The 22,957-nt window shown below is 44.8% G+C and overlaps 1 protein-coding gene across 4 annotated transcripts in view; it reads right to left on the reverse strand.

Annotated features, from left to right (window-relative positions):
• Nucleotides 1-22,957, reverse strand: part of Parn (poly(A)-specific ribonuclease) — a 129,900-nt gene that overhangs the window by 24,926 nt on the left and 82,017 nt on the right. The window contains exons 21-22 of one of the 4 annotated variants that reach the window (XM_032911806.1): nucleotides 7,682-7,850; nucleotides 4,950-5,453 (exon numbers count right to left, since the gene is read on the reverse strand). In XM_032911806.1, the coding sequence (XP_032767697.1) occupies nucleotides 5,285-5,453; nucleotides 7,682-7,850 (338 nt within the window). In that variant the 3' untranslated portion in view covers nucleotides 4,950-5,284. Of the gene's footprint in view, nucleotides 1-4,949; nucleotides 5,454-7,681; nucleotides 7,851-22,957 lie in introns of those variants that run through there. The other 3 variants (XM_032911805.1, XM_032911804.1, XM_032911807.1) reach the window with 3 other exon arrangements.

Below are 22,957 nucleotides of genomic sequence, written 5' to 3' on the forward strand. Positions count from 1 at the left end.
AGAATATGCTGGGGTCTTCCTGTGCAACTAGGCTTCACCAATAGCTTCTCCTGGGCTCTCTTCATGATGTCAAGCTTCAACTTCTTTACATGACCTTTTCAGTCCTGGGTTGACAACTGCAACTAAGTCTGAGATTTATTTCAGCAATGGCTTTCCTTGGTCTCTCACAGTGCCAACCCTCTGCTGCTTTTAACCCTTCATGCCTTCAAAACCAGTACCACTTGGGTGATTCTTAAACATTACCAAGTTCAGCTGTAGCACAAAGTACAATGTTTGCTATCTCTAAAACACAGCTTCTTTGTGATCTCAGAAAACACTTCCCAGAAGATTTCACCTCAGTGATGCTGGTCTCTTCTTAATTACTGCTAATTTCTTAGCTCCAGCTACCCAGCATCAATTGTTCCAGTAACCCCTTCTATTAAGCTGCCAAGTTCTGCTGCTTGCTGGGGCTGAAGCATGTCCCTCTTAATTCTATTACCAGCTTTCTGTTTTCCAATTCCTTCATTGCCTAAGCTTGGCTGTCCTGGAACTTGCTCTGTTAACTCACCTTGAACTCAGAGAGCTGCATGGCTTTGTCTCCTGAATGCTGGGATTAAAAGTCTGTACAACCAGGCCTGGACTTAAGTTTTTCTTCACTTAGAACTTGCTCAGTTCCAGGCTGACCTTGAACTCAAGAGAATCACTAGCCTTTGTCACCTTGGATTAAAGGTGTGTACCACCATGCCTGGGCCTAAGCTTTTAATGGCCACTGTTCCTTAAGATCCAGATCAAAAACCTATGTCATCCAGCTTCAAGATCTAGATCATAAGTGTGCCTTCTATTTCTGGATTGTAGTTCATTCCAGATTAAAAATCCAAACTATTACTTGTTCAACTGCAAACACAAACAATAATCTTATCTGGGTAGGATCTTATCCTGAGATCACCACTCTCTTAATCTCTTTATCTCCTTGAACACAGGATTCAGCTCCATTTCACTTCCTTGTGCTCCTTTATTATTACTTGAACTATACATTTTGTATCTTTTCCTTTTAACCTTGCTATGCTTGATCAGAATGTTCTTTATGAGAGTAAGCCAGAGGATAAAGTCTATGCTGGGCTTTTCTGAGACTTCTGTTGTCAATACAATTGATTCTCTTCACTTTAGAATTAGCTTCATGTAGACTCTTCAGACAAGGGCAAAGCAGCCCTTTACCAAAGTACCATAAAAACATTCTCTAGGCCACATACTGAAATTCTTCTCCACTTTACCTAGATCTGCACAGTTCAAATCATTCTTAGTAATAAAGTCTTCCACATTCCTGCTAAGATAGCCCATTAAGCTCCCCTTAACACATTCCGCCACTTTCTATACCAAAGTCCCAAAATCCATATTCTTCCAAACAAAAACAATGGGCAGGCCTATCACAGCAATACCCCACCCCTGGTACCAAATTCTGTCTTAGGGTTTTACTGCTATGAACAGACACCATGACCAAGGCAACTCTTGTAAGGACAACATTTAACTGGGGCTGGCTTACAGGTTCAGTGGTTCAGTCCATTATCATCAAGATGAGAGCATGGCAGTGTTCAGGCAGGTGTGGTGCTGGAGGAGCTGAGAGATCTACATCTTCATCTGAAGGCCACTAGGAGGAGACTGATTCTCACATGGTTAGGAGGAGGGTTTCACTGCCCACCCCGACAGTGACACACTTCCTCCAACAAGGCCACATCTGGTAACAGTGCCACTCCTTGAGCTAAGCATAAGGGCTTGAGTCTGTTTGTTACTGATTGTCTGACTCTGAGAAAGTTTGTTTTAGAAAATACATCATTGTAGTGCTGGAGAGATGGCTCAGTGGCTAAAAGCACTGGCTGCTCGATCTTGCAGAGGACCGAGGTTCAATTCCTAATATTCATATGTCAACTCACACCTGTAATTCCAGTTCAGAGGATCCAACACCCATGCATGTGGTACACAGACATACATGTAGGCAAAATACTCGTGTCAAAAAACAAACCAAAACAAAAAAGAAAATGGATTGCTGCAAAGATTAACGATGAAAACCATGTGGCATGCGCTCTGTGCTTGGGCATGGCATATTCAGGACAGCAGGCTTCTGTGCTGAGTGCTGAGAAAGGAAGACAGCCATGTTGTCGGGGCCGACACCGATCTGAATGTTGAGACAATCCCCTAAATCTTCCAAAAGCAGCAGTTTTTACTAGTCTTGCCTTGGTCCAGTGTTTCCTCAGTATGTCCCCTTTCCTCCTTTATAGAATGGTAATGTATATTCTGTGTATGTTGGAAGTAGGTAATTTACTTTTGGATTTTATAGGGGATCTCAGTCAAGAGGTTGCCTTGAGTCTCAGAAGAGACTTTGGTGTAGAGACTGAGAGACTACAGGGGCTTTTGAAGTTGGTTACAGGAAGTAGAGTCCTGTGTCTCCATGACTGGTAACTAAACACAGAACAAATTTCTTGTTTGAATGTGTGAGGGTAATCTGTGTGAAAGGTCATCATTTACATTTGTATCATTGTATAGTCATGAGTCAGTGGGGAATAGAATGTGGTATCTGAATGAGACTGGCTCCATAGGCACAGATGTTTGAATGCTTGGTCCCCAGTTGGTGGTGCTGTTTCAGGAGGTACAGCTTGGCTGGAAAAAACATGCTACTGGGTTGGGCATGGAGATTTTAAAATTCTCCAGCCATTCTCAGTACACTCTCATATTCATACCCCCCCCCATTTCTCCCTCCCTCCCTCCCTCCCCTTCTCCTTCTCTCTTTGCAGTTTAGGATGTGAGCTCCCAGCATCCAGATCCTGCTGCCATGCTTCCCTACCACTGGAACCACAGCCAAATAAACTCTTCCATGTATGTATGAAACGAAAAGGAGCAAGGGAGTGAGAGAAAAAGAACACAGGTGGGTACAGTCAGCAAGAACAGGCCAGTCCTGATGGCTGGGCAGTGAGAACGTTAGCATAAGGCCAACAACTTCAGGTGGGCAGCCCACCATCAGCTGGATGGCTACTTGTTAACTCAGGGTTGTGCAGGGTCCATTGTTCCTTAAGGTTCACCCATACTGTCCTGTGTACACAGTTCCTATGATATAAAGTTCTACCCACTCCACATCTCATTCTGAAAACTTCAGATATACAGGTCATTTAAATGCTTAAACAGCAAGCACCCATTTGCTAGCATGGGTTTTGCATTTAAAAAGAGGTGCACACGTGGAGGGTGTGGTGTATTCCCAGGTGGCAAATGCTGGCCCGTGTTCAGCCAGTGTTACAGCTGAAAGCCCTGCTTCAGGGGTTTGTTTGAGACAAGGTTTTGCTATGTAGCCCTGGCTGGCCTAATATTCACTGTGTAGCCCAGGATGTCCTAGAACTATTGGGATTACAATTATGCATTCCATGCGCTGCTTCACGGATTCCTGAATGGACCAAGGGTCACATCTCAGATCTAAGACAAACAACAAGCCTGGTGATAGCCGATAGTCACTTCACCCCCCAGTTTGTTCCCCTGATAAATCCAAACACCCTGCAGCTCCTCTCGGCTGTGGGTGGACAGGCAGAATTATTGCTAAGCATAAACTACCAAGAGAGAGCTGCCAGAGAAATGTTAAAGATTTCTACACCCAGCCAACTGAAATCTCAGATTTACACATTTCAGAGTTCATTTTAGCAATACGATTATCAAAATAGAAAAATAAGGCCAAGCACATGTCATCTGAGAAATTCAAACAAGAAATTTGTTCTGTGTTTAGTTACCAGTCATGGAGACACAGTACTCTACTTCCTGTAACCAAATGTGTGAGGGTAATCTGTGTCAAAGGTCATCAACACTCATTCATTACACTGTAAAAAAAATCATGCACACAGGGAGATAAATGTGAGTAACTGGACATTGGCAAGGACCTTTAATTATGGTTAATCAAGTAAATAACAAGAAAATGTGACAAGAAAACATTAATTCTCAAATTACTGCTACTAGAAAATACAAAAGCATTCCAACCACATCAAAAGCAACTCAAGTGCAAGACGTCAGACTTAGTCTCAACTTACTTAAAATAAACTCCCCAGATGACATGCCAATGTAACATGTTAAAGCTAGCACTCGGTGCCAAATTCCAGATTCTACACATTGGAAGCATTTGGTAGAGATAATCACAAAACTTTCTGTGTTTTCAATTTTAAAGAAAGATAAGCCATTACCAAAATATTCTAAATTTTAATGAAACAGTTGCATATTCTTTTAAAAACTCAACTTCAAAACTATAATGCCAAAAACCCCAGAGACTAAGCTCTAAAAGCGGCTGCACTGCAGAGCTCTTGCGTAGCATGCACCAGGGTTAGTTTCTAGCACCAGAAAATAAATAAGCCCTAAAAACACACGTGGGACTTTCATAAACCAAACTGTGCTATCTCCTGCTGCAGGGTTTCACCACAGCCTGCAGAGGTGACTCTAAATCCTGGTAAAATGAAGTCGGACTTCCATCTGAAAAGCCGACAGTGAGCTGTCAACTCTCCCAAACACGAGGGAAGACCAGATGCAGGACGCGCAAAGGCCTGAGGGTGTGGCTCGGTGACAGAGCAACTGCTTCACTGGCTTGCATGCAGCTCTGGGCTCAATCCCAGCATCCCACGGGAAGTGTGTAACAGATGAACCCTGTGACAGATGAACAGGAGGGGCATGATTCTCTGCCTAAGCCCTTGTGCTAGGTCTCCAAGGTTCTTTCCTCATGAGAAAAGCTTCAAGTCAAATTCTATGTAAAATTTTATTCTAACTCGCCTAGATCTCTTCTTTAAAAAATTTAAAGACCATGTTTTTGCCAACTGATACCAATGAAACACACTGAAGAAAAGCCCCAGCGTGGCACCCAGACAGAAAGGACCTGTTTCATTTCCACATCAGTCTACAGATAGAGCAGGAAACTCAGTGTAAGCCAGAGACCTTCAGCTGTCGGGCAGGAAAGAAAGAAGAAAGGGAAATGGTGAAGACAATGGGACAATGGGACAAAAGGACAGTCATAAGTTTAGCTGTCGGGCAGGAAAGAGAGAAGAAAGGGAAATGGTGAAGACAATGGTACAATGGGACAAAAGGACAGTCATAAGTTTTGTTGGTTTATTTTGGAGGTTTGTGTCTTTGAGACAAAAACTTACCTGTAGCTAAGGCTGGCCTCTAACTCATAGCAATTCTACTGCCTCAGCCTGAATTGAGTTTCACTAGGCACAGTTTCCATGAACTTTACTACAAGGTTTACAGTGTAGACAAGAATTCAAATATCCAGGTGTAATTCATGAATATGTTCTCACCAAGGAACCTGCAGCAACTGAAGCCCCTTGCTTTGTAGTTCCATTTCAAAGGGGGGTCCAGAAGCAGAAAAGTGCATCATATAGAAGGCAGCACTACAGGGCTCTAAGTGGGGCTTCCCATTCAAGCAGCCACCATGGGGGTGTGGTCTCTGCACAGTTGGAAACCTGAAAGGAACAGTAAGCACAGAACAAAACTGGCTTCTCCAAGTGCAAGCTGCCTGGTAGATGTGCACCTGGTAGATGTGCACCTGCATGTGCACAATGGCTTTCCACCATTACGGCACCTTTAGACGATGAGAAACAGAATCCTTGGGAGCAAAGAACCAGACCTATGCGATTATTGAGTTTACAGGTGACCCACACAGAAAGGAATTACTTTAAGTGACTTTAAACCACACATTCTTTTTTTTTTTTTTTTACAGCACTAGGGGCTCAAACCTAGGGTCTTGCATCTAGTAGTCAAGCATTGTACCACTGAACTCCAAACCCCAACCTCCAGATCATAGTGGAGGTGAATGTTCAAATACAAAATTGCCAAAAAACAATTATAATAGTAATGTATTGCCACTCGTTATGAAACTGTTTTCTATGTATGAGGATAGAGCCAACAAATACCTATACTATAACTAGGAATCAATTATATTGCTGCCTCCTTGCTAGATCCCAGGTAGATACTGTGCTGGGTGCTCACACATGGGGAAGTGTGGCGGCAGCAGGCATGGTGGCTGGGGCAACAAGCTGAGAGTGCACATCTTAAACCTCAGGCATGAAGCAGAGAGCAAACTGTCTCATGGTACAAGTCTTCGAAAGTTCCAAGCCTTCCCAAGTAACACACTGCCTCCAGTGAGGCTATCCCTCCTAAGCCCCACAAGACAGCACCACCAAATGAGGACCAATCTCTAAAATGGCAAAGCCTATGAAGGGCACTATCATTCGAACTACCACAAGACTTTTAAAATATCTGCTCAGTAAGAGATATCACTAAAAATCGAATAAGCAAACCAATCACAAGCTATAAGTATTCAGTGCATATTTCTGATCCAGAATACTTAGAATAACTACAAGTCAACAGAAAGAAACAGTCAACACAGTGTGGGGGTGCGGGTATGACACTTAATAAACCTCTAAAAGAGGATACCTGATGGCCAACAAGTATATTAAAAAAGGCAGCCAAGGGCTGGAGCTGCAGCAGCTCAGCACAGAGCTGACTAGAGTCCTAGCAATGCAAAAATGAAATATAGGCTACTGCATTAGTCAGAGAGAGCTGCAATTAGATTTGTGATGTGGTGCTAGCTCACAGTCTAGAATAGCTGAGATGGAAAGTGTAGCATTAAATGTTGGCAAGTATGTGAAGCAATGGAATTACTGGTGGGCTGTAAATGTTTCTACAAAGCTTAAAGCTTAACAAGCACATAGATGCCATCTATCCCCAAGTCCCTAGTCCTACTCACTTAAGAGAAAGGAAAACATGCTGACTGTATTGTTTCACATATACAACATCACAGCAAATAGTCTCTCAAACTAGAAACCATCCAAAATGTCCACCAACCCAAATAAATAGTACTCAACAATAAAAAATTTTAAAAGTCAATGCATATAAGACCAAATCTCAGAAACAAAAAAAATTTTTAAAGAAAAGGCAAACATAATACTATATAATTCCTTTTTCAAAGATAAAGCAAATAGGCTAAATTAATGCTTTTTCTATGTGCCTGCTTATCTACCTGCTTATTTTGTGTTATTAGGAATGAACTTGGGGCCTTGGGCTAGATCAATGCTCTACTGTCTGAGCTGCACACACCCAGGCACACAACAGTATGAGTATCTACCTGGGATCTAGGAGGAGGTATACGGTACTTGGCACCTGGGAAAGGAAGAAACTAATGTCAACGGAAGCAAGTCTAATCTGACCTCTCACTACATTGCTATGCAGCTCACTGAACCTCCATTTCCCTACTCCTAAAATGGGAATAGAATATATTCTGTCTGCCTTGAGGGTGTTGCAGGAGAGTTAGTGGGAAAAGCTGGGGTCTATATAACCTGGCAAGTGTAAGGAACTAGAACATTCATACGCTAGTACACATTTCTAGCACCAAAGACGTCTGTGAATTTAAGGACAACCTGGGCTACATGGCAAGAAGAGGAAGAGGAGGAGGGGGAGGAGGAAGAACAGAAAGAAGAAGAGGAGGAGGAGGAAGAGGAGAAGAAAAGAAACAGCAGCAACAGACGCTACTAACACAAAGACCAAGCGGTAATCACAGCTGCTTAGGGTATGATGTAAAAAGCTAGAGCAAAAGTATTTTCCTCACAAAGTCAGGTACTTACACTCATCTAGGAGGCACCAGGAAGACCAGTGCTGGAATAGCTCAAGCCCCTGCCAGCCAGGCGCTCACCTGTTGGTGTGGTAACAGGGGCCCGGCACGTGGGGCCGCTCTCTGTCCACCTCCTTCCAGCTGTCTTCTGCCCACTTCCTCTTGACCTGCTTGCCTTGCTGCTTCCTTCCCACATACTCAGCGTAGGTCTGGATCCGATAACTTTCAGCATACTTACTGGTATTAACAGCTATGAGGACGAGAAAGAGGCACACTTAGGAAGCATGGCCTGAGACGTCCCCAGCCCTCATGTCACTGTTGCTCAGCCTCCCACAGTGCTTTGCAAACTGGGAAGCACTGCAGAGACATAAATGAAAACACTGATGCTGTAGGTATCCACAGCTGGCAAGATAGCCTGAAAACATTTCATTTTCAGGAAAGAAAGGGAAAACAAGCAACTGTAGGTACCAAATGCAAACTCTCACTATTAAAAACCAAGTGGTGGCAAGGCTACATGCACACTGGTATGTCACCAAAACAGCTCTGCTATGTGTCCGAGTTCCATGTTCCATAGCTACTGTGTTCCACGTATGCCCAAGAGACAGGAATTGTCTTTAAAGAGGAACAACAGGCTGGGAAAGACAGCTCATTCAGTAAAGTAAATGCTTTACAAGCATGAACAACCCCACCCCGCCCCGCCCCGCCCCAAAACCAAAACACAAACCAGGAAGAGTGGCATGTACCAGCAATCCCAGCAGTGAAGACCTAAGAGACAGAGGCAGGTAGATCCCAGGAAGCTTGAAGGCTGGCTATTCTAGTCTACATGGCAAAGTTCCAGGCCAATGACAAACCCTACCCAAACAAAAGTGGAAGGCACCCAAGCCAAGAACCAACACCTGACATTACCTTCTGACCTCCCCCAACCCTATCCATACACAATGAAAAATCAATGTTATAGAGGTCTGGGGTTACCTACAGTTTACTCTACCAACACTCAACACCAGGTCATCCAAATGCTGGGGCCCTTCCTGCTGCCCTCTGCCTCAATTCCAGGAATTCCATACTTTTTGACATTTGTCTTCAACCTCCACTTTCAAAGACTGCCCCCGTTCCCCACACTGCACAGATGGCAGGTCGTTGTTTTTATTTTTTTGTTGATAGGTTTGCACCACTAAGCACAGAGCCCAGGGCCTGGAGCACCCAAAGCAAGTGCTTTTCCCCTGAGCTCTGAGCCAGTTCTGGTCTGGTTACTGGTGTTCCAAGTGCATGCTGCTCCTTCCTCGAGGTTGGTGGATGGAGCACAGTAGCAGTAAGGGCAGATAGGAGGCCCATCCTGGGTGGAAGCCTCCATCATAATGGGTGCAGTTTGAGCATGTGCTTTCCTCGCCCACTGTCTTAGTCAGGGTTCCGATTCCTGCACAAACATGGTGACCAAGAAGCAAGTTGGGGAGGAAAGGGTTTATTCAGCTTATACTTCCATATTTCTGTTCATCACCAAAGGAAGTCAGGACTGGAATGCAAGCAGGGCAGGAGGCCATGAATTGATGTTACTGGGTTGCTTCCACTGGCTTACTCAGCTTGCTCTCTTATAGAACCCAAGACCACCAGCCCAGGGACGGCACCACCCACAGTGGGCTGGGTCCTCCCCGCCTTGATCACTAGTGGAGCAAATGCCTTACAGCTGGGTCTCATGGAGGCATTTCCTCAACTGAGGCTCCTTTCTCTGTGATAACTCCAGCTTGTGACAAGTTGACACAGCACCAGCCAGTCCACCTAGCCATAGTTATCCCTAGCATTTGTAGAGCCTGGCCATCCCATCAGGGGCAGTCTTGATCCCTAAGTAGCTGCTCCAGCTCCATGATGGTCACAGTTTGTATGTCTGCACCTGACTGAGTTCAAAATACATACACGAGTGGATGCATAAAGGCAGATGGACACAGAGTCTCGGGGAACCGCAGAATTGAACAATGGGCTAGGCTTTGTGACACAGGCTCAAAATTCCCACATTCAGAGGGTCAGGGCAGGGGGTGACAGTCTAAGGCCAGCCTATGCTACACAGTGAGTCCCAGGATAATTTGGCCTATAGGAAGAAGTAAAACAGACTTCCATGTACCAGGAACCTTAAATCCAAGGAAAAGAAAGCAAAGTTCAAGAGGCAGATGACATACGGTGCAAGAGTTGACATTTTTAAACCTTAAAATGGACCAGATTTGACTAAACTTCTTAGCACAACAGTTCGTTTCATGCCACACCTGAAATATTTAGACATCCAAATATTAAAGTAAGAGGAAAGGAGGAGAGGGGCCCATGAGTAAAGTGCCTGTTGTATAAGCAGAAGAAGCTACATCAGGATCCTCAGCACCTGTGTAAAAAGTCACGGGGGTTTGTGTGCTCCTGTCACCCAGAGCTGTGCACAGGCATGGACACATGCAGACCCCTGAGGCTCACTGGTCAGCCATCTTAGCCAAATCAGTGAGTTTCAGGATCACAAAGGGATGCTGTCTCAAAATCGTAAGTGTGGAAGAAACATGCCCTTTGTTGATGTCCACATTCCATTCCACATATGAGTATTCATGAACACATGAGGACACACACTAACAAGTACTCCACTCACATCCTATGAACACCATTCACAAATAAAGAATATCACACACACTCACACACACACACACACACACACACACACACACACACACACAAATATCCTTACAGAGGAAAAATCTCAAATTCTTTGAAACATACAAAATTTTACTAAAAGGTTTATTATACTTTTCATAGTTAAAGAGGTAAAACACTTCAAGGTAATTAGGGAGTATAGGGCGGATGGCTGTGAAAGGTACCCTGATTCCTGGCCCACATAAGTCGAATCCCTGGGGACCTTAAAAAGAGCGGCAGGAGCATTCCCACTCTCCCAGGAGATCAGGCCCTCACAACCGACTGTAGAGAAGTTTGAGACAGATCAGTCACGTAGGGCAACGCCCCAAGCCCCTCCTCCACAAGTGAGGACTTGACAACAGGTTACAGAGGCTCAAGACAGATCAGTCAGTAGAAGCAGGACCATGCCCCTGAACATGTAGATGAGCTATTCCCAAGATCTTAGGCCAAATCAATAGGCAGTACCCACTGCCAGATCCTGACCCTCTCCCAGACTGTATTTAAGAATCCTATCCAGAAAGATTAAAGGTGTGCAGGAATTATTCCATCGTCTGAGAGCTTCTGTCATAAGAGCTGTAACACTGCCATTTGGGGAAGAGATCTGCTTTCCTGAAATCGCAGCCAGAAGCTCCCCTAGACCCCTGGTCAGCTAGTCAGTCTCTTGCTGGCTCAGCCAGGCCAGAAACGAAGGCGGAGCAATACCAGCAGCGAGACAGCGAAACCGTTCCCTTCTCTGCCTGAGAAGGGGAGCCTTCTCCTGAACCCGTGCACCTAACGGGACCAGAGATCTCCGTGGAAAGCCTCCAGCGTGAGACCCACAAGAGAAGTTTCATATTACACAACATTTACCAAAGAAACGGCAGGAATTGTTAGCAAACCGTGCGTTCCCAACTAAAGCCCTGAGTCACAGCAGACCTCTGTGGAAAGCTGTGGTGGAAGTCAGCACTGGAGTGACAGACCAGCACCATGAGTGTGTCACAGAAGCCAAGGTTCGAGGCTCTTCTGGTCTCCCTGAAATTCCCTCATTGGTTGGAAGTTTTTTCCAGAGCACTCACAATAACCCCTCTCTGGAGTAGAATGTGCATTCCCAAGGAGAAGAGCAGGCTCAGATCAGCATCCCTGCAGCAGCTGGGGCAATGAGAGAGCCAGGGGACAGCAAGCTAGTGTGCTCAGTAGTAATTCCACTCTCCCAGTCACTGTGTCCCAGCCACAGTTCCCTAACAAACAGGGAGCACATTGGAATCGGGGTCACTTGAAAGGGGAAACAGATAACAGTGTTTCTCACTTCTGGCTTCACATGGCAATGATTTACCAGCATTCTGTCAAGTTCCACAGCGGTGCAACTCTGGGCCTTTATATAAGAAGCCAAGGTCTGGCTGGGAGCCAGGCCTCTGATGGATGAGCCAGCAAAATGAACTGGCTGTCAACCCAGGCCTTTAACATCCAGCTTGCCTGTTAGAAGATGCATGCATCAGGGCCACCTGGTGACACTTGACTTCTCCAGATTAGTCAAGGAAATGATTTAAGGCCCTCTTTTGCTCTTACCACTTTGTCAAAGCCAATGGGAGATCAAACACAGTGGGAGTCTACCCTGTTTCCCTGTAGGCAAGTAAGGTTGTTCTCACATGATAACCTCATGTCTTGTGCCTGGTCTGTTGTCTAGTCACTTGGCAAACATCTCAGTATCTAATCTTCACGAGCCCCAGAGCAATGGATGCTCTGGTGATCACAGATTGTCAGAGAAGTTCCACAGCAGAGCTAGTTTGAAAATGACATTCTGTCGACTGTGTATTTGCAGGCAGGCATTTACTTACTGAGGCTGACAAATGTCATAAAATCCTGTGTTGGGAGTTTTAATGAATTACTTAAAATGTTGAGTTCTCCTTTTTACTTACATTTAATTAACTTTTTTAGTTGGTTTGCTGGATAGTTTTATGTCTACTTGACACAAGCTAAAGCCATCCAAGAGAAGGAAACATAAATTTAAAAAATTCTCCATAAGATCAGGTTTGTAGGCAGACCTGTAAAAGTATTTTCTTAATTAGTGATTAATGAGGGAGGGCCCGCCCATTGTGGGTGAGGCCATCCCTGGGCTGTGGTCCTGAGCTCTTTAAGAAGCAGGCTGAGCAAGCCATGGGGAGAAAGCCAGTAAGCAGCACCCTCCATGGCCTCTGCATCAACTCCTGTGTACAGGTTCCTGCCCTGCTTGAGTTCTTGCCCTCACTGCCTTTGGTGGTAAAATATGATGTGGAAGTGTAAGCAGAATAAACACTTTCTTCCCCAATTTGCTTTTGGTTATGGTGCTTCATTGCAGCAACAGAAACCCAAACTAAGACAGCTGACATATGAAATAACAGGATTCACTATGATTTCCTACTAGATTTTTAAATTTTTGTTAAGAACCTTGGGGCTTAAAGGTAGCTCAGGAGGTAAAACGCATGAGTGTCTGAGTTTGAATCTCTAGAACCCATGTAAGGCTGAATGTCTGAAATCCCAGTGCTTCTACATCCAGATTGGAGGTGGAAACAAGAATATCCCCAGAAAGTCACTGACAGGCTAGCCTGGCATAATGCTGCCTCAAACAACCAAGGTATGCAGTTGCACAGTTACACTGAGTGGACACACATACACACACACAAACACATACACACACAAAATCTTAATGTCTTATAGATGTGGTGGTGCATGACTCAAACAACCAAGGTGTCCTCTGACCTCCACAGGTATGCAGCTGCATTGAGTGTATTTCTCTAATGTTAAGACTTTAGGGACAGAGGCAGAAGGATTACCTGAAGTAGCCTGGTCTACATAATGAGTTTTAGGTCAGCCAGGATTGCACAGAAAACAAACAATAAAAGTAGAAAAACAAACAGCTTTATTGTCAATCGAAATCTCTCTAGTTGGCAACTGTATTATATTTATATAGATCCCTTCTGAAATTGATCTACAGATTGACTGCAGGGGGCGGGGGCATTATAACTAAAGATTGGAGGAATTAAAATGAAAACAGCCCCCTTCTCCCCACCAAAAAAGACAAAACAAACACACAAACAGAGCCAGGCTATGCTGGCAGTGCACACCTGCAGTGCACACCTGCAGTGCACACCTGCAGTGCGCTGTAGAAACAACGAGGCGGGCAGGCGGGGCTGCCATGAACTTGAGGTCTATGGGGCCGGGCCTCACCTGTGGAAATGCACTCTTCACTTTCATTTAGTGCAGATTAAGACAAGTACAGGTAGGAGTATTCGCCCAACAGGTTAGAGGGGTAGGGGTTACAGGCTAGGGTTAGGGTGGAGGCTTAAAAAGGAGAATAACCACAAGTTCAAGGCCAGCCTAGGCTACAGCATAAACCCCGTCTCAAAACAAAATTCAGTGTAGTGATAAGGCAGATATAAACAAATAGGCCAATAGTATAGAAGTAAAAACTTAAAAACCTGAATTTGTAAAATGTTGAATTTTGACAGATCAGCCTAAAAAAAAAAAAATGAAGACTGGGAAATTTGTTTATCCATAGGAAAAATGAAATCAGATTACTTCCTAGTAGTATGGAGTCAAAAAACAAAATCTGCCCTAGATGTGGAACTTAAATGTCAAAGGCAAATTTTGAAAACTTGAAAAGAAACTCTAAGTGAACTTTCTGAGCTTCAGTTAGGAGGGATTTATGAGAATACAAAAGGCCAAAAGAGAAGCGGAGGACAGCGGCCATGTTAATATCAAAACTGCCACCAGAGGACACTGTAAGGAGGGTGAAGACATTCGTGAGAATTCTCTTACAAACAGAAGAGAAAGAAATGTCAGCAGTCAGTGTGAAATACAGGAACCCAGAGAAGGACACATAAAGCACGGGCCTCCATCACAGAGGCAGCACAGGAGGCCAAGACAGACCTCAGGCTAAGGAAGACGAAGGAAGAGCACAGTGATACGGTTCACGTGCAGTGGAGCCACACGGCTGCGTCCAGTGGTTACATGCTTCAGGAGACAATTCAATCCATCTTTGATTAAAGTTGATCAGCTCACACACTACCAGAATATTGTACCAGTGACGAGTATCAAGAGACAAACATTAAAAAGTGAGTTATCTCACATTCCTGCACGCACCCATGTGTGGTCTCTCTTGTTCTCCACCCTCTTTGCATCCATATCTGTCTCTTTCTGCATAGCAGCAAGGAAGTTTTACTCAAAGCAAAGTGGGCAGGTCAGAAAATACAGTCAGGTGTGACAGCAGGCTGCAGGAGTAAGAGTATTCGAGGGCCAAAAGTCCTCTTTACACAGCCAAGAGCCATGAACAGGGAAGGTACACAATCAACCTCAGGATGATCACATGATGAAAGATGAGAAAACACATGTGGACAAAGAACTAGACACATCTTAGTGATATAATGTGGGTGGGAACACAAGCCCCAAGTCTATGGCTTCTGTTTTATCAAGTTCAAAAGCAAACATTTACAAGCCAGGCATAGTGGCACAAACATCTAATCCCAGCACTTGGGAGGTGGAGACAGGAGTTCAAGGCCAGAGTAGCTACATACCAAGTTCAAAGCGAGAAGACTTCATCAGAATCCTGCATCAGACAGACAGACAGAATGAGCACTATGAATTTTAGATAGACGTTACCACAGCAGGAAATGGGGAGAGTAATGCAGAGAAATAGAAGGCAGGCGTGATTTCTTAGCAATGCCTGCATTCTTTGATGGAAAGGTAGTTTCATGATGTCAAGTTTACCTTATATAAACAGAATGGATATCCTGTTTGCTGTCCATCTTGTGTGTTCAGCTTAGCCATTTCCAGTACATGTTGTTTACAGAATTTGTCTTTGATTTCTCATTGATAGGAAGGTAAGCCCCCTACCCAGCTCATGGGTATCCGTGTGGTAACTATTTGGTCACCAGAAAGAACTATTTATTGGTGCTTAGCTAAGTTCACAAGACCTTGTAAACTGAGACTCAGAAATGTCTACCCTGAAGTGCCAGAGATCACCAGTGTTTAGGGTAAGGCCCATTGTGTGTGTGTGTGTGTGTGTGTGTGTGTGTGTGTGTGTGTGTGTGTGTGTGTGTGTTGCACACACCCTGCCCATAGAAGAGGAGGATGTCAGGTGTTCCTCTCTCTTATCCCTCAGGCAGTCTGCAAGCCAGTCCTTCCTTGTTCTCCCCTACACTGTGCTGACATTTCCAGACACATGGGACTTTTTACATGGCTCTAAGTTGGTGAGTTCCAGGTGAGACCCAGAGATCCTACCTCAAAAAATAAAGGAGCACAACTGATGACCTGCTCAGTGTTGACCTCCATATGCACAGGCATACATGTGCACCTGCAAGTACTATACACAAACAGGTGAACACAGATACACCCAAACACAGACATTTCCCACCTCATATTCTTGCTACCTGGTGCTCTGCCCTTCTGCCTCCCTGCAGTGCTAAACACAGCTCTCAGGGGTGGTGTTAGTTATGAGACTGTTATGGTTGGGGTGAGATGAACTTTTCCAAAGCAGTGTGTAAAAACCAGCCTGCTCCTGCAGACTCAATATAGCCTGAAAAACCCACACACCTATGCTCACTTGATCTTTGACAAAGGAGTTACAACCATCCAGTGGAAAAGACAGCATTTTCAACAAATGGTGCTGGTTCAACTGTCAGTCAGCAGGTAGAAGAATGCAAATTGATTCATTCTTATCACCTTCTACAAAGCTCAAGTCCAAGTGGATCAAGGACCTCCACATAGTACCAGATACACTCAAACTATTAAAACCCATTTTTAGATCTCTCCTGAGAGACACAGCCAGAATATGGCAAATACATAGGTGAATGCCAGCAGCAAACCACAGAACTGAGAACGGGCCACCCGCTGAAGGAATCAGAGAAAGGACTGGAAGAGCTTGAAGGGGTTCAAGACTCCATATGAACAACAAGGCCAACCAACCAGAGCTTCCAGGGACTAAGCCATTACACAAAGCCTATATATAGACTGACCCTGGGCTCCAACTGCATAGGTAGCCTAGTAAGGCACCAGTGGAAGGGGAAGCCCTTGGTCCTGCCAAAGCGGGAGCCCAATGAATGGGTTTCTAGGGGGAGGGCAGTAATGGGGGGAGAGGATGGGAAAGGGGACACCCATATAGAAGAGGAGGGGCAGGGGTTAGGGGGATGTTGGCCTGGAAACCGGGAAAGGGAATAACAATTGAAATGTAAATAAGAAATATCCAAGTTAATAAAGATGGGGAAAAAAAGCATAAAAAAAATAAAATTATTCCCAGGGGAAAAAAAACAAACCCATTTTTAAAAAGTGGAGTGTGGGGGCTGGAGAGGTGCCTCAGAGATTAAGAGCAGTGTCTGCTCTTCCAGAGGATCACTGGACATGGGTTCACCAACAGAGTTGTACTGTGCATTGGAGTATTTGTTAAATATACAGGAGCTGAGTATAAGCAGAAGACACGTGAACAAGTGATAACAAGGAAAATGACAGAGTCAGACTACAGAAAGATCTGCAGCCTGGATATCATGTGACCAACCATACCAACAATCAGACAGAACTGGGGTGTCCAAAATAGAGAACCTAACAGGCAGAGTGCTGGGCTGCATGCACTAAGGTCTGCTCCCTCCCTAGCCTGTCCATAGGTGGAAAATGGTAAAGAGGAGCCAAATCACCGTATAGACTACTAATAGACCTTGGCACTCAGAAAGGCAAAAGTCAAGTCAGCATGTCATGTGATTTAAGTGACAAACGTCCTCACAGGCTCGGGTGGTTACACACGTGTTCTCAGCTGGTGCTAGATATCTGGAGAGGCTGTGGATCCTTCAGACAGAGCTTTGCTGAAAGAAGTGGTTAACTGGGGCAGGGGTAGACCCTAAGGGTCTCTAGCCCAGTCCCACTTCCTGTTCTCTTTCTGATTTCTGACTTTGCATGCAAAGTGACCAGCTGATTCCTGTTATTGTCTCACATGCTCAACATGTGAGCAGCTAATTGTATAAGGTAAACACAGTCTCCTTGTCCCTGTGTCCCTCCTGGAAAGAACGCAAGGATTATGGAGCTGAAAAATCTCCCTCAATGGGAAAAGGGATGTCCCAGAATACACGAAGCATAACCCTAATTCGCAAATATAATTTACATTCAAACTGTTTGTAGCCTAAGTCAATTAGAATACTGCACACTGCAAAAATGTTTTCTCAAGGTGACTATGTAGTAATAAAGTGCTCTGTCCTGGACTGTTATTAGAATACTCTTAAAGAAGCAATAAGGCCTGGGCCAAGCCTGTGTGCTACCATACCCCTGGCCCACCCTGGCAGTTTACATAGCAGAAGTTCATACCAACTCTATACTCCTGTCCAAACATGAACTATAAAAAAGCCTTTTGATCCCGGGGAGTTTCCACTGCTACAGCTGCCTGGCAGCTCTCAGTCTGTTCACGTCATCAAGATAAATGACAAGCTCAAGCTATGACACAAGTATTTTGGAATGCTCATCTAGGCATACATTCGGGCAAAATACAAATGCACATAAAATAATGATCTTTACAGAGGAAATTATATTACCAAAAGACAAAACCCGGAGTTATTAAAGGGTATGTGACAACCATTCATAACACCAAATACAGCCATTAATGCTGCCAGATATGGCTTCTCGTGAATACCCTCCTCATCCATGCCATTCTATGTTTGTTGTAGATAGGTAAAGTGAGCTTAGAGTGCAGGTCAGTGGTGGAGAGCCTGCCTAACAAGCATGAAGCCATGGGTTCATTCCCAGCACTTGGAGGATGACATAGAGAATGGGGAGGGGTAAATGAACCTCCTTCTTTGTGTGTGTGTGTGTGTGTGTGTGTGTGTGTGTGTGTGTGTGTGGTGTCTTTGTTTATGAAAGTGTGGGTACATGTGGAGAGGTCAATGCAGAATATCTTCCTCAATAATCTTAACTTCTGAGACAGTGTCTGACTAAACCCAGAACTCACATGTTCCCTAGGCATGCTAACCAGGGAGCTATCAGGATTAGGGATACATACTGCCACCAGCTTTACAAAGCCAGTGAGGAGGATCCAACTCGGACCCTCACGTTGTGCCCTGACTGGGCCAGCTCCCTAGCTCCACAGTGTATTTGTACATCAAAAGGAACCATGCTTGCACACAGCACACATGAAAGCAGGTCTGACTTCACGAGAAAAAACGATTTAAACAATGGTGGATTTTTTTTTTAAAAAAAATCTACTTTTTTAAAGCCAAGGGGAGGGAGGCATTAAATTCTTTCCTCCCCATCCCACCTCTGTTCTGAAGGTATCTTGAACACTTGCAGCAAAGTTTCAGTCTGAGATCTCCGGGAGAAGCTTCTACACTGCAATTCTACCTATCAGCTCTCCTAACGCCAATGATTAAAGCCTGAGGGCAGGTAAGTGAAACAAGTGACCCTCACACCTACAAGGCAACTGCAACAGAAGGACTCAGAAAGGGGGTAGGTGCCCCAAGACTCATGTCCAACACTTGATCCTTGTGCAGTCTCACTGACTCACAGGTCACAAGGGGGAAAGGTAAGGCAAACAGGTGCTGATTGCTGGTGTCTGCTAGAGAGACTGGGGAGGACAGTGGCCTACCAACCATGCCATCTGCTACAGCCCAGGACACAGCTCTGCTTCAGTGCCTGTCATGGTCATGGTACCCCTCTTAACCATCACCTCTGTGCCACAAGTACCAACAATAGGTCAGAGCAGCTTGCTGGATCCAGGGTTTGATTAGCCCAGCCAGCCTGTAAGCCATGCTCTCCTCTCAGGCTCATCTAGAAAAGACCACACTATGTGTCAGATATACAAAAGTAAACGTATAGAAAAAATGAGAGATGAAGAGCTGGCCCCTAATTTCAAGCAAATTTGCTCGTTACTTCTTCAATTTTTTGTCAAAAGAACCAAAAGAAAATATTTCTTTTCAGTCTCTAAAGAAAGAGTCCTACTAAAGCTACATTCATAAGTCACAATCAGGGCCTCCCTCAATCCCAGTATTAGTCAGGGTTCTCTAGAATAATAGAACTTATAAAATGAATCTCTGTCTGTCTGTCTGTCTGTCTGTCTGTCTGTCTGTCTGGTTGTCTCCCCCCCCACACACACACAAGGGGACTTATTAGAATGACTTGTAGGCTGTGGTCCACCTAATCCAACAATGACTGCGTATGTATGGATCCTCCTACTTCAAATTAAGCAAACATCTCTCACAGATGTGCCATCCATTTCTAATTCCAGATATATTCAAGGTGACAACCAAGAAGAGCCATCACAAATCCACTCCTTGTCAACTTGACACACAATCATACCTCCTAATGTTGAGTAATTTACAAATGAAAACAATACCAGGTCATAAGGCCTAAGCATGATATAACTATCTCACATGCAAACCAGACACATTACATATTTAACCAGGTCATAATACCACCTAAACATGATACAAATACCATTCATACAAAACTGCAAATGCATTTTAAATACAGACTAGAGATACCGTCCCTTGGGGGACATTCTTTTAGTATCTTAAATTTAAATATAATAATCATTAACACTCTCTTAATTGATGTCATATCATACACTAAAAAAACTGAGGGAAGAAAACAGAAATTGTACTAACACATTCTTAACAAAATACAACAACAACAACAAAAACCCCAAATCATGTCAATTATAATCCTTTTATAACTACCTTCCTCTACTACCCATCCTGTTTCCTCCCACTACATACTTGATTATTGAACTCCTCTGCTGAAATCACCTTTCAATGAACATTTACATGGGATACAAATATCTTCACATTCTTTGTCCATTTGGAGAGACTTTCCACACATTTTTTCCCCAAATCGCCTTCTCACCGTTTTTTCAATCATGCTCTTTTCAAGTCCCTGACTATCCTGATAATCCCTGGCTATAGGCAATGCATCACCGAACAACTGCACATCTGGCCACTACTCCTTCCAAACAAAATATATGACCATGTATTCTGCCTGAAATTCTGTACACTATGAAAATTCCATACACATTCACCAGTGTCCTTCCTTCAGGGCTGTGCCAGAAAGGGGTTGTAATACTGTATTTCTCTCCTGGGTGATGCCTGCATAAGGTGCAGAACATCAGTAAACCAGGCTTTGGTCTTCTCTTCCTCAGTTAACTGATCATAAGGCACACCCACAAGGCTATAGGTGCACACTTGGCAACAGATGGCATTGTAACAGTAGAAACCATTTAAATGGGCAGCTTCTGCATGTAACTTGCTTGTGTCTTCAGGACCTGCTCAGGCATGATCATGTATATACACTACTTCCATTTGATAATAGACTGCTGCTGTATGACATGTCCTGCATCATGACTTGTTGGGTCAGAAACAGCCAACTCATGATGGGCAGCTCAGGTCTAATAGTAACGTGGTGGCCCACTGTCAAAGTTCAGTTTCCATAAAGGCCCAATAGCAAGCCAAGCCAAAAGCTGTCTGTCAAAGGGAGGAGAGGTGTATGCAGCTGATGTAGAGCCTTGCTGCAAAATCCCAAAGGCTCTTCTGTGACTCACCTACAGAGGCCTGTGAAGGCTCCAAACAGCATCCCTGTCTGCCACTGACACCTCAGGCACTAGCGGGTCTAAGGGGTCATATGTTCCAAGTGCCAGAGCAGCCTGCACAGCAGCTTAGACCTGTTGAGGAGCCTTCTCCTGGTCCAGGCCGCACACAAAGCTAGCAGCTTTCTGAGTCACTGGTACATGGGCAGGAGTAGCACACCCAAGTGAGGAATGCTGTCCCCAAGGTCTAAGGTTCTTGGTGATGGGAGGACCAGGAGCAATAACTTATCCTTCACCTTAGAAGGAATATCTCTGCATGCCCCCACACAACTGGACTCCTAAGACAGTCACTGATGTAGATGGTCCTTGAATTGTGGGTGGATTTATTTCCCATCCTCTGATACGAATCTGTGTTACCAATCAGTACAATTTGTGCTCCCTCTTGCTTGCTTGATCCAATCAGCATAATGCCAATATAGTGCACCAATGTGATATTTTATGGAAGAGACAATCAAGACTCCTTCTAACTTATACACAGGACTAAAGAGTTAATGTATACTTGAGGCAAGACTGTAAAGGTATGCTGCTAGCCTTGCCAACTGAATGCAAATTACTTCCTGTGGTCCTTAAGGCAGATAACCCAGAAAGGGATATTTGCTAGATCAATGGTTACATCTCAAATACCTGCAGCTCTGCACAGGTCGGGGTGACTAAAAAGCCCATGTGAGGATTGTTCTCAAAGCTACAAAAAATACTATAAATTAACAAGTACAGAATGTGTGGATTGTGAAGGCAGACAGTGTTTACCACACCCTGTTCAAACCAACCTTCCAAACTATGTCTGAGAATAAATGCACAGACCTGAAGAGCGCAGCTCCACCTACCGGCTGTCGGCAAGGGTGGCACTTCCTATCAGGCTTTGGTTCTGTTCTAGTTTTGCAACTCTAGGGATGGAGCCAGGAGGACACATGCTAGTAGACTTTCCACCACAGAAAGCTGCTCTACTCAACAGCTGGAACTGCTGGAACACCACCTGCATTGCTAAGAGGTTATTTAACATCGTAGCCCAGTTGCAAGTCATTTTCATAGAAGGTTTTGTTTTTTTCATTCAAAAGGCCCAGAAGTGTTACTTTAAAACAAACTCTGAACCAGGGGACATGTCAGGAGGCTTCTCCAGGCCCACAGGCAGAAGGTTTGGTCCCACAAGTTTGTGTAGATCTGTCTGCTGTCAAAGACCCTGAATGCTAAGTTAGTCCACGTTACTGAGCATGGATAAGCATTCAAGTGACAAATTTTACTGGGCTTGGGCAGGCAGGTGGCTACCAACATGGCATGCCACCTTCTGGTTGATGAAGTGGAATTAGGATGTGGGAAGCTACATCTGGAGTGAGCAGGCATTGTGGTTTGACAACCCAGAGGGACACTAAGCTAAAATATTTAGTTTCTGTAACAGAGAAAGAACATATCCAGTAAGAAAAACAGCTTCTAAGACCAATTATGAAACAAAAAGTCTTTTTAAGTCACGACAACTTTCTACTGGCTTTTGACAGTATCAGGCTGTACCTCACCCCAGCCCCCATGTGAGAAGGGGATTCCTCTGCAGGCCACTGGAGCCACGCCCACACCCTGGAATGCAAAGCATTCTCTGCTGCTCACACTCACAACCCGTGTCAAACGGCTGTCATCTCTCCTGGGCCTTGTCAGCACTTGAGGATGCTCTCTCAGGGAGAGCATCGGGGACTCCGTAACTCTAGGCTCTACAGCACAGTGGCTAGGATGGCTCCTGAGCCTGAGGTCCAGAGAGAGATTCCTACTATAACTATTGCCACTCCTTACAGCAATCAACTGAGAGACACCCTCCCACACACAGCACACACAGTAGTGAGGAGACTGCCTTCTGCCTCCTAGCACTGCTCTCTAGGCCTGCCCTCTTCAGGCAGCAGTCACTCACTTGCCCAAAAGCCCTGGATTGTTAAGTTCCTACAAATCCCATCAATCATGTCCTGTGCCAGTCCCCAGAGCAGCAAACACTGAGGAGGAATACTGGGACAATGCTGACTTGCTTTGTTGGAGACGACAGGAATACTCCTCCTAGATAACCCTGAGGCTGGAGCCCACAGTGGTCGACAGGTACCGCGGGCTGGAGCCCACAGTGGTCGACAGGTACCGCGGGCTGGCAGTGAAGACGCTGCTTTTTT

The sequence above is a fragment of the Rattus rattus genome, chromosome 9 (genome assembly GCF_011064425.1).
Source record: "Rattus rattus isolate New Zealand chromosome 9, Rrattus_CSIRO_v1, whole genome shotgun sequence".
Lineage (NCBI taxonomy): Eukaryota > Metazoa > Chordata > Mammalia > Rodentia > Muridae > Rattus > Rattus rattus.